Source organism: Balaenoptera borealis (genome assembly GCF_965194805.1).
Source record: "Balaenoptera borealis genome assembly, chromosome: 2".
Taxonomy (NCBI): Eukaryota; Metazoa; Chordata; class Mammalia; order Artiodactyla; family Balaenopteridae; genus Balaenoptera; species Balaenoptera borealis.
Window position 1 is genome coordinate 172951581 of NC_138867.1, and position 15754 is coordinate 172967334.

General features: G+C 55.2%; 1 protein-coding gene across 2 annotated transcripts; it reads right to left on the bottom strand.

Annotated features, from left to right (window-relative positions):
• Nucleotides 1–509: 509 nt before the first annotated feature.
• SLC5A5 (solute carrier family 5 member 5) lies at nucleotides 510–15706 on the bottom strand. 2 transcript variants are annotated; one of them, XM_082378845.1, is made up of 15 exons: nucleotides 12485–15706; nucleotides 11540–11605; nucleotides 11111–11162; nucleotides 10861–10928; nucleotides 9787–9941; nucleotides 9213–9353; nucleotides 9003–9132; nucleotides 8066–8154; nucleotides 7233–7345; nucleotides 7088–7158; nucleotides 6539–6625; nucleotides 6280–6473; nucleotides 3631–3755; nucleotides 2763–2878; nucleotides 510–1678 (listed from the first exon to the last, which is right to left on the bottom strand). In XM_082378845.1, the coding sequence occupies exons 1-15, from the start codon at nucleotides 12839–12841 to the stop codon at nucleotides 1514–1516; spliced, it is 1929 nt and encodes a 642-aa protein (XP_082234971.1). In that variant the 5' UTR covers nucleotides 12842–15706; the 3' UTR covers nucleotides 510–1513. The 2 variants fall into 2 exon arrangements, with proteins under 2 accessions (XP_082234971.1, XP_082234972.1); XM_082378846.1 differs by lacking the exons at nucleotides 10861–10928; nucleotides 11111–11162; nucleotides 11540–11605.
• Between the last annotated feature and the right edge of the window lie 48 nt (nucleotides 15707–15754).

Below are 15754 nucleotides of genomic sequence, written 5' to 3' on the forward strand. Positions count from 1 at the left end.
GGTACTAGAGTGCAGGCTTAGTAGTTGTGGTGCACGGGCTTAGTTGCTCTGCGGCATGTGGGATCTTCCCGGATCAGGGCTTGAACCCGTGTCCCCTGCACTGGCAGGCGGATTCTCAACCACTGCGCCACCAGGGAAGTCCCGGTATGGCCTAATCTTAACTTGACCAAGCACACCTGCCAAGACCCTATTTTCAAAGAAGCTTACATTCTGAGTTTCCAGGTAGACATGAATTTTGGGGCTACCCTATTGAACCTAGTATAAGGGCCCCAACTGCCAGGTGAGCAGGGGACGCTTCCCTGGAGGTCATGGGAGCCATGGCAGTTGTGGGCAAAGGTGGGTACAGCCAGCTCTCAGGGTCACAGAAACCCCAAGGGCTGGTGCAGGGACAGTGTACAAAGGGCAGTGAGGAGGGGATGCTTTGGGAGGGAGTCAGGAGGGGAGAGAAGCTGTGTGTCTGGGAAGGCAGTGTAATGCACCCTAGCGTGGGAGTGATCACCTTGCTCCGATGCTTTAAATACTCAGGTTTATTCATCATAGGCTCGGGGATAGTGATAAAGAGATTTGCACTCAGATCTGACTGAGGAGATCTAGGGTGACAGCCAGAATGATTTTTCAGAGAAGACAGAACATCAAGAGTCCATTTACTTGATGTGCGTGGATGAAGTCTCCAACCAAGGGTCAGACGCGTCTCTGGTGCGTGAGCTCGCCTGTATACCAGCAACACATCGTCAACGGAGCCTCAGCATCACGCAGCACCCAGGTCTGTCCCTGCCCTGACCCGACTCACTGTGCGACCTCAGGCAACCTCGCTGAGCCTCAGTTTCTTCCTCTGTAAAGTGGGCTCGTGGTCCTTAGTGGATGAGATGGGTAAAGTGTCCAGGCACAGAAGGAAGGCTGAAAACATTATTCCTCCTTTCTCCTCCCCTCCTCCTCACAAGATCAGAGGCCATGTGACGTCTGTCCCTCCAAAGGGAGGAAAACAGGGAAGGGATGAAGGAGGGAGAGCTGGTGTCCAACTCTCGATGAGTCTCTGGTTTGTTCTGTGACCTCGGCCAAGTCAATGCCCCTTTCCAGGCCTTGGTTTCCCTACCTGTGAAGTGGGCACAAGGGGTTGGGCCTGAGGACCTCCAAAATCATTGCTAAGGTTCAGATACTTCCCAGGGAAGAACTGGGGTCTTTCTCAGACCCCAGTGTTGGGCCTGGGGATTTCCCATGTTGTCCAGAGGGGACTCCAACATCTTTCTCTTGTAGGTAGAGAAATATCTGGCCTTGTTTTGGGGGAGTGGGCAGGGGTGCAGCATCTAAGACTTGGGTCCAGCTGGAAGGAGGAGGCAGGATAAAATGACTTTCTGGAGGTGGGGCTTCACCTCTTCCCATAGGGCAGGGACGTGCAGTCCCAAGCTTATTTGCATATGATGTGGCCTAGCCAATAGGAGCCCAAGACCATCGGCTCATGGCCTGGGATTGGCTCCCCTGGGGTTCCATCCCAGGCGGTCAGTCCCTGACTGTCTCAGAGGTCTGTCTCTCGCAGGTCAAGACCTTTGTCATGTTCACTGCCTGGGGTCCTGGAGCCAGCTCCATTCATCTCCTTCTGACCAAGGAAGAGCTGATGGTCCTCGTCAGTGAGCAGGAAGTCAGGAGGCCTCTTGGCTCCGGGGGGCAATTCTTCAGCACCCTGGGGGGAGGAGAGAAGAAAGACCCTGTCATGAAGACCACTTCCGCTGTGTCAGCTCAGATATCCTCCAGTTGGGGACAGAGGGCCTGGGAGGACAGAACCTGGGCAGAGTTGCACAATATCCCCTTGTCCAGTGCATAGGTCAGTCCTGTCCCTTCTGCCTCCAAAACCTCCATCCACTTCTCTCCCCCACGCCCGTGTCACCAGCCCAGGCCATCAGTGCTTCCATGGATATTGTTCTTCAAGAAAATAAATATTTTCCCACAGCAGCTGGAGGGAGCTTTAAAACACTTAAGCCAAATCCCCTCCCTCCCCAGCCCTCACCGTTGAGTCTGCTTTGGCCTCAGACCCTTTGCACCTGCTGTGCCCTCCACCAAGAATGTCCTTCCCTCAGATTTCCCTGTGGCTGTCTCCTTCTCATTCTGGACTCTATTAATGTCACCTCTTCCAAGAGGCCGTCCCCATCATAGTATTCTGCTTTATTTTCTTCCTACTCTTCACCACCCGCTTAGATCCTATTCCTTTCTTGGTTTAGCTTTCTTCTGCTCCTGCCAGTACGGGTCTGGGTACACAGCAAGTGCTTAATAAACAAGGGAATGAAACAGGGAATCCAAAGCAAGAGCAGGCCTGGATCAGACCCCCCAGGGACAATGTTTCTCAAACTCAGGACATTCCAATAGCAACCACACGGCTTTGGCCAAGGTTGGTCTACTCCCTGTGGTGTTTCTTATGTAAGATTTTTCCTAAGTTGACTCACTTTTGAATTTAGCAATTTTATTTTCAGGAGACACTTTGTATCAACACCAAAAGACAAACCAGTTTCACTTGCCATAGATTGGAAGTAATTGTAAAAACAGATACAATGAAAATGAATTCTGCTCAGTGCTTGTTAAAGGGGGTAATAGAAAGTGTTGAAGACACATTAGCTCCCAACTGAGCCTTTCCACTGGAGGTAAGGAGAAGTTGAGAAAGACAAAGATGGTGACTCACCCTGTCACTTCCCTGAGTTATGGCCACACACAGAGCACCCGAAGCCACTTCACTGCCCCTCCCCCAACTCTGGGAGCACAGCCCTGAGACTGACCTTCATCAAGCTGTCATCCAGGGTGGCCACTTCTTCCTTAGGGGCCACAGATGCCGTCTGCCGTGTGAGGTCCCACCACAGCAGACCAGGACCCAGGGCACTGCGCTTGGTGGGGCCTGAGGGGGCAGAGAGAAAATGGAATTATTTAGCGAGGGGTGGGGGGCGGGGACTGGAGACCAGGCCCTGGGGAGGGGAAGGGAGAGCTCTGATGGTTTCCAATCCGAGATCCGATAGTGACCCACTGGGGACACTGGCAAGCCTCTGCCCCTCTCTGGGCTTCAGTTTTCTCATCTATACAGTGAGGGGTTGTAATAGAACAACAGTGGATGGCCAGGAGGGTCTGGCCCATGGTTCCGTTCACTCCTATGTCCCTATCGTCTAGAATATTGCCCAACAGAGAAAGACTCAATAAAGGCCGGGTGAATGTAAAGTCTGAGACTCAGGAAGTGAGAACAGGTCCTATTATCACTATTGATTTCTTTTGATCTCTTTCCACTTCTCCATGGGCTTCAGAATTCCTGGAGGAGCGCAGAGTTGCTAAGGCCTTGATGAGAAGATATATCAGCACCAGGGACAGCGTCTCGTGGCCCTACCCGACATCCTCTAGCAAAGACTTAATTTCTGGGGGCGAAGAGGGAATAGAGAGGTGGATAGGGGATGCCTCTGTTTCTGCCTTTGCAAAATAGGACAAGTGCCACGAGGTGGAGGGTTGTCCTGAAGGTGACGCAGCACAAAGGGTGTAGATGCGGCTAGCACGCAATGGCCACTTGGCTGGCAGAAGGATCCTTCCTTCCCTCCCTGTCTGGTGGGTCCTAGAGGCAGAGGGATGGTCAGGATGACCTCTAAGGATGCCACACGCCCTCCTTACCCGTCAGGCAGCTGACGAGGGCTCCACATAGCACGGTGCTCAGTGTGCCCAGGGCACCATAATAGAGATAGGAAATGCCGTAGAAGCTGTCAGCCAAGGTGTGTTGATCAGGGTCCATTTCGAGGCTGGAGGAGGGAGAGATGAGCATGAGTCTAAAATCCACTCCCAGTCCATTTGCTTCTTCCCGTCTCCACTCCCACGACCCAGCCCAGTCCTCCGTTATCGCTCATCTGGACGTGTGCCAGTTCTCCTTCCCTGCTGCTATCCCACCAGCACCCTCAGGCATTCTGTACACACAAGCAGAGGGAGCGTTACTAAAATGTAACTCAGGGCTTCCCTGGTGGCGCAGTGGTTGAGAATCTGCCTGCCAATGCAGGGGACACGGGTTTGAGCCCTGGTCTGGGAGGATCCCACATGCCACGGAGCAACTGGGCCCGTGAGCCACAACTACTGAGCCTGCGCGTCTGGAGCCTGTGCTCCGCAACAAGAGAGGCCGCGATAGTGAGAGGCCCGCGCACCGCGATGAAGAGTGGCCCCCGCTCGCCGCAACTAGAGAAAGCCCTCGCGCAGAGACGAAGACCCAACGCAGCCACAAATAAATAAAAAAAAAAAAAAAGAAAAGAAACAGTAACTTAAGCCTCATTAAAAAAAATATATATATAACTCAGATCACCTCCTGCTACTGCTCATCACCCTGCATGGACCCCTATTGCCCTCAGAATCAAACCAAATTAAGCTCTAAGAAGAAAACAGCTGTGAATCTTTAGGACCTTGGATTTGGCAATAGTTTCTTAGATATGATAGCAAAAGCACAAGCAACCAAAGAAAACACAGAGGGAATTCCCTGGCGGTCCAGTGGTTAGGACTCCTTGCTTTCACTGCTGAGGGTGGGGCGGGGGGTTCAATCCCTGGTCAGGGAACTAAGATCCTAAAAACCACGTAGCACAGCCAAACAAAACAAAACAAAGAAAACATAGATGAACTGGACTTCATCAAAATGGAAAACTTTTGTATATCAAAGGATACTGTCAATAGAATGAAAGACAACACACAGAATGAGAGAAAATATTTGCACATCATACATCTGATAAGGATCTAATACCCAGAATTATAAAGATATAAAGAATATATAACTTACAACTCAACAATGAAGAGACAAATGGCCCAGTTTAAAAATGAGCAAGGGATCTGAGTAGACATTTCTCCAAAGAAGATATAAATATGGCCAGTAAGCACATGAAAAGATGGTCAACATCATTAGTCATTAGGGAAACACAAATCAAACCACAATGACATATCACTTCATACCCAGTAGGATGGCTAGAATTTTTAAAAGGTGAAAATAACAAGTATTGGAGAGGATGTGGAGAAATTGGAACACTCATACATTGCTGGTGGGAATGTAAAATGATGAAGTCACTGTGGAAAACAGTCTGGTGGTTCCTCAAAAAGTTAAACATAGAATTACCATATGATCCAGCAATTCCACTCCTAGGTATATATCAAGAGAAATGAAAACATATGTCTACACCAATACTTGTACACAAATGTTCATAGCAGCACTGTTCACAATCACTAAATGTCCGTCAACTGATGTATAACTGATTCACTTTGTTATAAAGCAGAAACTAACACACCATTGTAAAGCAATTATACTCCAATAAAGATGTTAAAAAAAAAAGGATAAATAAAATTGATCCACCCATACAGTGAAATATTACTCAGCCATAAAAGGAATGAAGCACTGATACACACTACAGTGTGGATGAACCTTAAAAACACGCTGAGTGAAGGAAGTCAGAGACAACAGGCCATATAGTGTACAATTTCATTCATATGAAATGTCCAGAATAGGCAAATCCATAGCGACAGAAACTGGATTAGTGGTTGCCAGGGGCTAGAGGGAGGTGGAAATGGGGAGTGACTGCTAAAGTGTACAGAGTTTTATTTTGTGGTCTATTTTTGTTTTGCTTGTTTTTGTTTTTGAGGTAATGAAAATGTTCTTCAGTTAGTGGTGATGATTGTATAACCAGGGGAATATACTAAAAACCCCTTTTAAACGGCTAATTTTATGGTCTGTAAATGATATCTCAATTTGGAAAGAAAAGAATCAGATTCCTCTGGCTGGACCTCATCTCCTATCCTTACTCCTCCCATTAAATCCACGCCAACCTCACCATAGTTGGAATGCACTAAACTGAACCCTGGGGGACTTCCCTGGTGGCGCAGTGGTTAAGAATCCGCCTGCCAATGCAGGGCACACGGGTTCGATCCCTGGTCCGGGAAGATCCCACATGCCGTGGAGCAACTAAGCCCGCGAGCCACAACTCCTGAAGCCCACGCACCTAGAGCCCATGCTCTGCAGCAAGAGAAGCCACCGCCACGAGAAGCCCGCGCACCGCAACGAAGAGTAGCCCCCGCTCGCCACAACTAGAGAAAGCTGCCCGCAGCAACGAAGACCCAACGCAGCCAAAAAAAAAAAAAAAAAGATTAAACTGAACCCTGGTCTCAGAGCCTTTGCACTTTCTTTCCCCTCTGCTGGGAATGCCATTCCCTCACTTCTTCCTGCTCCCCGCTCCTCCTCTCTATCGGGACTCAGCAGAAGGACCCCTCCCTGGCCACGCCTCCCGCTCAGACCTGCTCGCTCACCTGGAGGCCCTGCTGGAGGCGTTGGCGGCGAGAAGCGGGTCTAGGAGGCCAGAGGCGTTGGCCGAGGGCACAGCACAGCCGGCGGCCGATGAAGGCAGGACCCCCATGGACTGTGCGCTAGGCGGGTACAGAGTGGCACCCACGGCCACCCACAGCGACAGCGCCAAGCCCACCGCCAGCCCGGACAGGACGCCCTGATGGGGGACCCAGTGTCAGTGGAGGGTACTCCCAGCCCCTCACCTCGCTCACCCCCACTCACCAGCGTATTGCAGGCGGGGAGGAACATTCCCAGGATGAAGGCTCCTAGGAGGGGGCCGCTGATGACTCCCATGATGGTGAAGGAGCCCTGGGAGAGTGGGTGGGGTTGAGACTGAGAGCAGAGCTCTCCCACCTTTCCTGTCCTCAGTTTACCCGCTGGGAAAGGAAGACCTCGGGAATTCTACTGTGGACCTTGAGACTCCTCTGTGCCCTAAAGGGGAGGGGACTCCCCAAAGGGGAGGGGACTCCTTGTGCCTGCCTCTCTCCCAAAGATGCTGATTCTCTCTCTTGACAAACTTGGTTCCACCTCCAGGCCAGGAGGAGGCCCTTCTTGCCCCCAGGCCACCACTCCCCCTCCTAGCTGTCCCCCACCCCACCCCCCACCCCCGCCCCGCTTCTGGCCAGGTGGCTGCAGGAAGTATCCTGCCTGTGGCATCAGTCAGAACTCAGTTCTGCCGCTGACATGTATAACCTTCTCGGAGCCTCATTTCAACGTGGATGTTGCCTCACCTCTTGGGGAGATTAGGGCAGGGTGGGGGGCGGGGCTCACCTCGAGAACACCGCCCCCCAGCAGGGAGGACAGAGCTGCCACAGTGAGACAGGCCGAGCCGTAGATGAGCGCTGTAGTGGATGGGGACGGCACTGTCAGCGGGGAGAGGCTGCCCTGGCCCCCCACCCAGGTCCCCCCAACTCACACAGCCCCTTGGAGATGATGACAAGTCTCCGGGGGGTCAGACTCGGCAGCCGAGGTTTGATGAGGTCCTCCACAGTGACGGCAGCCATGGCGTTGATGCTGGTGGATGCAGTGCTGGCGGGTACAAGGGAGGGGGGAGGGGTGTCCTCAGGCCACATCAAGGGATTGGCCACACCCCCCCTGGGGCCTACCTGCTAGGGGAGGCCCCCAGCTGCCCACACTATCTGGCCTGCCAGGACCCCCAGCCAGCCCAGGGGTAGAGGCAGGGGCGACAGAATTCCTCAGGAGTGGAGATGTCCACATCCCCACACTACCCCATAGACCTGAGACACCCTCACAGGAGCAAGGACACCCATGACCAAGGACACAAATGACACAGGTTCTCATTACAGAGCAATAATGGGGTGCAGAGAACAGTCACATGGAACTCTGGTCACAGCAGGAGCAGGCCAGAAGCTGCGGAAGATTTGAAACCACCAGAGTGTAAGGCCCCTGAGGGCAAGAATGGGGGACCGCTTGGCCATGGCTGTGCCCCAGTATTTAGAACAGCAGTACCTGCCACATAGGTGCTTAACAAACATTTGTTTGGGGGATGGAGGACAGAAAGAAGGGAAAGGAGTCTCGTGTGGCCCTGCCGGGCAATAAGAAGGTAAAGACTCCGGAGCTGGGGTCCTTATGCCCAGGGTGTGCCCTTTGACAGAGCCCACCTGATGGGGACTGAGCAGTAAATGATGGACATGCCCAGAACATTCCATCCCACAGGGGAGTGGCTGGTACAGACAAGGAGGACCCACGGGCTCAGATGTGGCCAAGTGAGCAAACTGCGCCACTCACCTGAGGGTGCCACTGTAGGCACAGGCCAGAAAGAGCCCAGGGACTCCAGGCAGGTCCTCGAAGATGTCCAGCACCATCAGGGGCATGTACTGGGGGGAATCAGGGGTCAACCTCCAGGACAGCAGCACCCCAAGGGCAGGGGCTTCTGTCTGTCCTTACACTGCACGCCCCCAGTACCCTGTACAGACCAGGCTCACAGTGGGCACTTAGCGTGTGTGTGTTTGTTGATTGACTTTGTGATACCATGCAAAGAGCCCTGGGACCTGAGTGAGGCAAGGTCCTGTGTCATCCCCACTTTACTGATGGAGCCAGTGAGACCAAAGAGGTACACACCTTGCTTGAGGTTACACAGTCAGACAGTCCAGGATCTGACCCCAGAGGAGGATCTGATGGGATGGTCTTGCAGCCTCTGCCAGCTCTGAGCCTCAGGGTCAGAGATCCCGCCAGGGTGTGCAGGTCTAGGTCTTGGCCCTGGTGCTGCCCCTGACTTGCCTGTGGACCTCAGGCAATTGCTCTACCCGCGACCTCCTGCCTCAGTTTCCTCATCTGGAAGTCAAGGGCCATGGCAACCTTGGCCTCATCACGTGTTGAAAGATTTGATGGGAAATTAACTGCTTGTGAAGGGAACAGCATGAGGCACAGAGTAGACACTTGGGACATGAGAGAGGGTCATTATGGTTAATGTCATCATTTCATGATGGACCATGGTCCCATCTCCTCCTTGATAGCCTTCAGGGAGTCTGAAATACCCCTCCCCTACTCCCTCCCATGGCTTCCCATCACCTCCCAGATCCTCCTGTGAGCTGAGCTCTTTCCTGCCTCTGGACCTTTGCACAGGCTGTCTCTACTTTTCCACTCTCACCCGCAGAGACTCATCCAGAGGTTCACAGTGGGGGTGGGTAGATAGAAGTGGCCTAGGAGCCTGGACCAGACTCACCTGGTCTGGGGCAGAGATACGCCCTGCCAGGAGAGGGTCACAGTCAAGGTAGAACGTGAACATGATGATACCACAGGCAGCAGCACTGGACACGATCAGAAACAGGCCCAGTTGGTTGATGAGCACGGCCCTGGGGGGAGAGGTGGTCTCAGAAGGGGAGGGGAGCAGCACGTCCCCGAGGTATCCGCTTTGCCCCTCCCAAATACTCACAGCTTGGCCTGTTTCTCCGTGCGACAGGCCATGTAGCGCTGCACCTGTGCTTGGTTCACACCATACATTGAGAGCCACACCAATGTGCCACCGACAACAAAAGTCCAGAATGTGTAGCGGCTCCTTGGGTCCAGGTCAAAGCTGGATGAGGGCAGGGCAAGTCAGCCATGTGGGGATGCCACACTGATTCACCTTCCCAAAGTGCCCCAGATAGCCATTCTGGACCTTATGGGCCTTAAAGGGATATTTGGGGTAGGTTCTGAAGTGTGAATAGGAGTTTGAATCATCCATGTATGCATTCAGAAAACATTTTTTCTATGTTCAGCTGGGAGCTCAGAGAGCCTGCAGTCCCCAGTCTGGGCTAGGGGGTGGGGTGGTGCAGAAGACTGGGCCAGATGGAGGGATGGGGGCTATGGGAGTACAGAGAGGGGGAGCCAGGGTTCTGTCCGTGGGGAGTCTGGAGGGGGGGAGCAAGGAGGGCTTCCTGGAGCAGGAGGCATTGGTTGGCTTCTCCCAGGGCAGACAGATGTCAGCTCCATCGTTTGGCAGTATCCCCCTTTATGTTTTCACTTACTCCATCAGGTTGATCCTGGAGTGGTTCTTGGCAAGCTCAAGTACTTGCCCAGGTCCACCCACGAGCATAGTTCCGCGAGCCAGGACAACCCAGAAACCACTCAGCATCACTAAGACCTGAAACACGTCGGTCCAGATCACAGCCTTCATGCCGCCCTGCAAGATGTGACAGAGAGGGAGACAGGGTGTCAGACGGGAATCTGTCTGGGGCCTACAGGACAGGGCAGAGGTAGGAGGGAGGAGTCAGGTGGCGGACCTGGCTGGGGCCAACCTGGCCTGGCCTCCAGCAGTGGCTGGGACCAATACCCCTCTCTGCCTCGGTTTCCTTATCTGTAAAATGGGGGGTAATAACAGTACCTTCCTCAGGGTATCATTGTGAGGACTAAATTAGTTAATACAAGAAAAATATTTGGAAGAGCATCTGGCACATACAAGTGTTCAGTGAGTGATGGCTGCCACCATTATTATCATTATTACTACTACTGTTATTATTAGCTGTTGTTTTTACCCATCCAGCCTTCATGTCTTTGGCATGTTCTTCATGTTTTTGTCTTGGCAGCCCCTGGATTTTCCTTTGGAGAAGCCCCTTCCCCCCCACTCAGGTCATTTGGGTGAAGCTAACCCTGCTCCCAGCTCCAGGAATAGCCAATCAGAACATCCTAGCTACCCAAACATCTGTGAATGGCTCATCCTTCACAGAATACCAGAGCCAGCCAAACAGAGCCCTTCGGGGACTTCAGCCAGCCCATCCTGAAACTGGAACTCACTTGCTGCTGGAAGGAAGCCAAAAGGGGTGGAAGCCTGGAGCTAATGAGGTCCTTAGAGATGGGAGAGGGACCCAGAGGACTCTGTTGTAGCCCCTGGATCCAGCCATGCCTGAAGCTAGATTGTCCTTGGACTTTCAGCAATAAACTTTTCAAATCACCTTTCATAATAAAGATGAGGAAGTAGGCCCAATTGGGACACAGGCTTCCTCCGGAGGAAGGGAAGGTAGGGAGTGGATGGGTCTGCCCACAGTCTCTCCCACTCAGTGGACATGGAGCCCCACGTCGGGTGGGGGTAGGGGGACATTCACCACAGTAGTGTAGAAGGTGCAGATGACTCCGGTAGACAGGAGCGATGCCCAGATGTCCAGCCCTGTCACTGCAAGGAGACCCTCCCATTAGGCCGCTGTGCAGGGTGTAAACTTGGCCTCCACTGTCTTGGGCCCTCTTCTCTCCAGGAGAATACTTCCCTCCCAAGTCTCTCCTAGGGCTGCCCCTTCCTTCCCCTGGTCCAGTCTCTAAGCTTTTGTCCCCTCCCCGTCACCCTCCCCCGAGTCAAACCTTGGTTCAGGATGAGCGCGGGGGCGTAGATCACGATGCCAGTGTACAGCATCTGCAGGTAGAGGGCAGGGGCAGGTGAGTAGGGGCGGGGGGATTGGGGGGCTCCTGGGTGAAGAAGGCATTAGGAGAGAGGGGGAGAAGGGTGGTTGGGGTACGTGACTGGGGGCAGATGGGCAGGGCCATGTAGGGTCGCGGCGGGCTCGGGTAGCGCATATGCGAGAGGCCTGTGGGCCAAACTTGTATTATAGATGGAGCCTCTTGGGGGCGGGGCCAGAAGGATTGTGGGCGGGGCCTAGGCAAGGCTTTGTGGGGTGGGGGCGGGACCCACGGGGCGGGGTCGTGAGGGAAGGGAGAGGGCTGTGGGCGGGACCGACCAAGATTTGACCCGAGCTGGACCCTGGGGGCGAGGGCGGGGCCGAGGCCACTCACTGTAGCCACCAGGTACTGCAGTGTCCCGCAGAGCCGCACAGCGCGGCTGAAGCGCAGCTCCAGATACTGCAAGGAGGAGCCGAGGGCTCATGGTCACTTGGACAGGCCCTACCCAGGGGCCCGAAGCGTCTGGGGTCCTTCACTGGCCCTCTTGGCTTCTGCCCGCCCTCGGGAGGGCAACTGCGCCCTCCGCACTCTTGCCCACGGGGGCTCCCGCCAGGAGCACACACTCCGACCTATCCGCACACACTTGCACACACGCGCCAACCCCGCGCCTGTGCACATGGCGTGTGCCCAGGAGGACTGAGCCATCAAGTGTGTACACATCAGCCCCACCCACTCCCACTCATGTCTGATTGTCCCCCGGGGCTGCCGCCTCTCTGAGTCAACTTTGGCAAGATACAGACAGTGCCTGTAGCTGGCTGCCTACCGTACACTGGTCAAGATTTTAATCACTTCGCCTACTGCCCTGGGGGGAGGTCCTGTAATTAGCCCAGTTTGACGTTTGGGAAACACGAGCAGAGAGGCAACCCCTTGCCGAAGGTAGGAGGAAGCGGAGATGTCGGATTTCGAATCCGGAGCCCGCCGCCCGGCGAGCACTCGGGTGTACGCAAGCTCAGGCATGTGGGTTGCAAGTGTGTGCCTGTTCGCACGTGAGTGCGCCCCTGGCCGAGCCTGGCCACGCCCTGACCGGGTTTCCACCAGAGAGAATCCGGACGCCGGCTCCTCTTCCTCCTTCCTGCCCCTGGCCCCAGTGCCTGGGGCTTCTTCCCAGAACCCTCGCCACCTGTCCGCCCGGGGGCCCCCACATTAAAGCACTAAGGAGCCCGCCTGCGGCCCCCTGCGGCCCCCTGCACAGCAGTTCAAAGCCTCAGGATCTCCCCCGCCGCGACCCTGCGTTCCCAGCCAGGCAGGTCCTGACGCTGCCGGGCCTCTGCCTGGTACCTGGTAGGTGCTGGTGAGGCCCAGGCGGTAGAAGACCGGCAGGAAGAGCAGGGCAGTGAGCAGAGAGTTGAGCAGCTGTCCCAGGCACATCCAGAGGAACTTGAGGCCGTAGCGGTAGGCCTCGGCCGGCACGCCCAGCACCTGTACGGCCGACATGAAGCTGGCGGCCAGCGAGAGGCCAACGGGCAGGGCAGTCAGGCGCCGGCCCCCGGTGAAGAAATCCTCGGCGCTGCGCTGCCCGCCCCGGGCTAGCCCGACCCATAGCCCGATGCCGGTGGACACCAGCAGCATGAGAGCGAAGACCCCGTAGTCCCAAGCTCCGAACGTGGCCTGCGCCCCTGCCTCGACGGCGGCCATGAGGTGTGGGTGAGGGGACCAGGCGTGTCCTCCGCCCTTCCAGCCACCCCGCGTGTCTCGGCTAAGGGAAGTTGGCAGTGGCAGAGGAGGCAGGACTGCGCAGAGGTGGGAGGATGCTCGGCCTCGGCAGCTGCACGGCAAGCCTGTCCCCTTTGGTCCCCCGCGGGGCCGGGGCTCCCTGGGCAAGGAATCTGTGGCTCCTTGCTGCGGTCGCCTGTCTCCCTGTCCCTCCTCTTCGTCTTCGTGTCTGTCTCCACCGTCTGTCTGTCTGTCCACCTGGCCTCCCACTCGGTCCGATTGCCCGGTGCAGCTGTGCGTCCACCACCCACACGTCTGTCCCTCTCCCTGGGAGCTGTGCTCAGCGCTGACTGCAGGAGGTCTCGGTGGGGCTTAAAGGGGCAGCTCGCGGCGGCGGGCTGTGGATTTATTGGGCTCCCGGGTCAGCGAAACTCCGCCCTCAGACGTGGGGGCGGGCAGGACCCGCACCCTTTCCTCCCTGGATTCGATCCGATAAGCCGGGACAGGACACGTAGGTGGCTGCTGGGGGGTGGGTGGAGGCTCCCAAATGCCCACCCTTGCTTCGTGTGGCACTTTCCGCTGACCATAAGCTGTTAATGCCTCCCTTTGACAGGTGGGGAAACTGAGGTTCTGAGATGGCATGTCACTCACCCAAGGCCACACAGCCTGGAGCAGTGGCTGCACCATTCAAATCCCCACTGTGCTTTTTGTACCTTGAGCTACGGGGAGCTCACTCACCCACAGGAGTGGGGTTTACTTTCAAGGTTGCAGGGTCCCATAAGGAAAGTTTGCTCTGCTTGAACCACCGCCCCCAACTGGCACCGTGACCCACTCCCTTTCTCTAGAGCCTAGAGGGAGGGCATCACCAAACCCCGCCCTTAGGCTAAGTTGAGTGGGAGGCATTCAAGTCCTGAACGCATACATATTTGAGGAAGTCTTTGCTTCTCTCTGGGCCTCAGTTTCCCCATCTGTAAGTGGGGGTAAAATAGCCCTTGCCTCAGAGGAATAAATTGAACCTGCATAACAAAAGCCTGGCACAGAGTAAGTACCTCATTCATTCCTTTATCCATTCGTTGGTTCCTTCACCAAACATGAACTAGTGTCTACGCTGTGCCAGACATTAAGTGTATAATGGAGGTCATGGGGGAGGGATTGTCTGTGGCCATGAACCTGAATAAATGGAGACAGGACTACCTGGGGAAGTAGTGTCTGGCATGTCCCTATCGCACAAATGAGGAGACCAGAGGTACAGGGGAAGGGGAAGTCCCTTGTCTAGGGTAATGCCATCAAGAAACCCAGACACTGTCATCTGGAGGCTCTGACCTCTGGGTTCAAGTCCTAGCTTGACCTCCAAAAGCTGGGTTCCCTCCTCCGTAAGTGAGAGGGATCTAAGAATTTGCCCGGTTTCATGCTAGGGCACTGGAACCCTCCCCAGCCTCTGCCGCCCCCTGGTGGCCTCTTCGGGCCTACACACGTCACCCAAGCTGGGTCCAGCGTCCTCCAGGCATCCTCACGTTTCGCCCAGGACTGTCTTCTCACTCTCTCTCCGTGCAAGGGTGCAGAGCCGGCCTGCTCTTCCCTGCATCTGCTGCCTGCTGGTGTGCACCTTTCACCTGTGCCAGGAGGATGGGGAGGACACCGAATTCCTCCTCCTTCTACTCCCCTGCTGCATCCTCCTGGAAAACCTGGTGGGAAAGGGGAAATCCAGGATCCCCACAAAGCCAAGCAAGAGAATGCAAATATATGCAAATTGATGCAAACTCAGGCAAAAACCTGTCCTATCTCCCCAGGGAGGTTCTAGGAACAGGACACTGGGGACATAACAGGTTCCAGGTGGACCCATCCCGCACACGGCCTCATGACTCTGACCAAGCCAGCAGATGAATACCCATTTCAGAAGCTAACAGATGACAAAAGTGAAGCAAGGTCAAAGATGGAGACGGCCTGGGGGGGGGCACTTAATGTGGGGTCTCAGGGAGGGGCCCTGCAGGCAGAGAATGAGCCAGGCTTCGAGAGAGCTGGGGGGAGGGCCCTGAGGTGGGAAGGAGCAGGACAGGGAGGGACACAGTGGACCTTGAGCCTTGGCGAGGGGTCTGGGTTTTATTCTGAGAGCGCTGGTCAGTGGGGGCCGGCCGCACTTAGAGAGTCTGGAGCAAATGAGGGACCTAACAAGAGTTCTAGGTTCTGAAAAGCCCACCATGTCCAAGGCAGGGATTGAGGGGTGGGGAGAAATGGGTGGATTCAGGACATGTTCTGGACTTCCTGCACTGGAGGCCCAGAGTTGGAAGCCCTGCAGGGTGGGTGGTGGAGGAGAAAGTATGGAGGAGGGCAGGGAGCAGGGAGGGGAAGCAGTCACACCTTCCCTGACGGTGTGATTTGTCATGGAATGGGAGGAGGGCAGGCAGGACCCCAGGACCCCCTGTCGATGGGGGGAGAGGAGCAGGGCGATCCCTGAAGACCCAGCAGCAGCAGTCTAAGCAAAAGGGGCAGGAATGTCGGGGTGCTGGGTGGGTGTCTGCTGCCCCCACTCCTGACTGCTGCCTGGGTTCCAGCGTTCCCACGTCTCCCTGGGGACACGGCAAGGGGCGGAGATGAGAGGTCATGAGGTACTCTAGCCCCAGCATGACCTGCTGGGTATCTGTCCTTGAACATCTAACCCTGCACTCAGTAAAAGCAAACCTTTACTACCACTGGTGGCTGTCATGGTCATTATCATTGTGAGATTCTCTGATTCCAAGTCCTAAGGATTCTGATCCTATGATTCTCAGAGTCTCTGGGTGTCAGGATCTACTACAGGTCTCCTGGGCCGCCCCCCCCTCGTCTTGCCCTGACACCTGCCCTTGGTCCTGACACAGGAGTGAGGTGCAGGGTGGGTCAGGGATGGGCGGCTCTTCC

Excerpts from the sequence above, each read along its gene's own strand:
- SLC5A5 (XM_082378845.1), bottom strand. The coding sequence starts at position 12,841 with ATGGCCGCCGTCGAGGCAGGGGCGCAGGCCACGTTCGGAGCTTGGGAC. Across the intron at positions 11,606-12,484 it reads GCCTCACCAGCACCTACCAG|TATCTGGAGCTGCGCTTCAG; the intron begins GTACCAGGCAGA and ends TCCTCCTTGCAG. Across the intron at positions 11,163-11,539 it reads TGCAGTACCTGGTGGCTACA|ATGCTGTACACTGGCATCGT; the intron begins GTGAGTGGCCTC and ends CTCTACCTGCAG.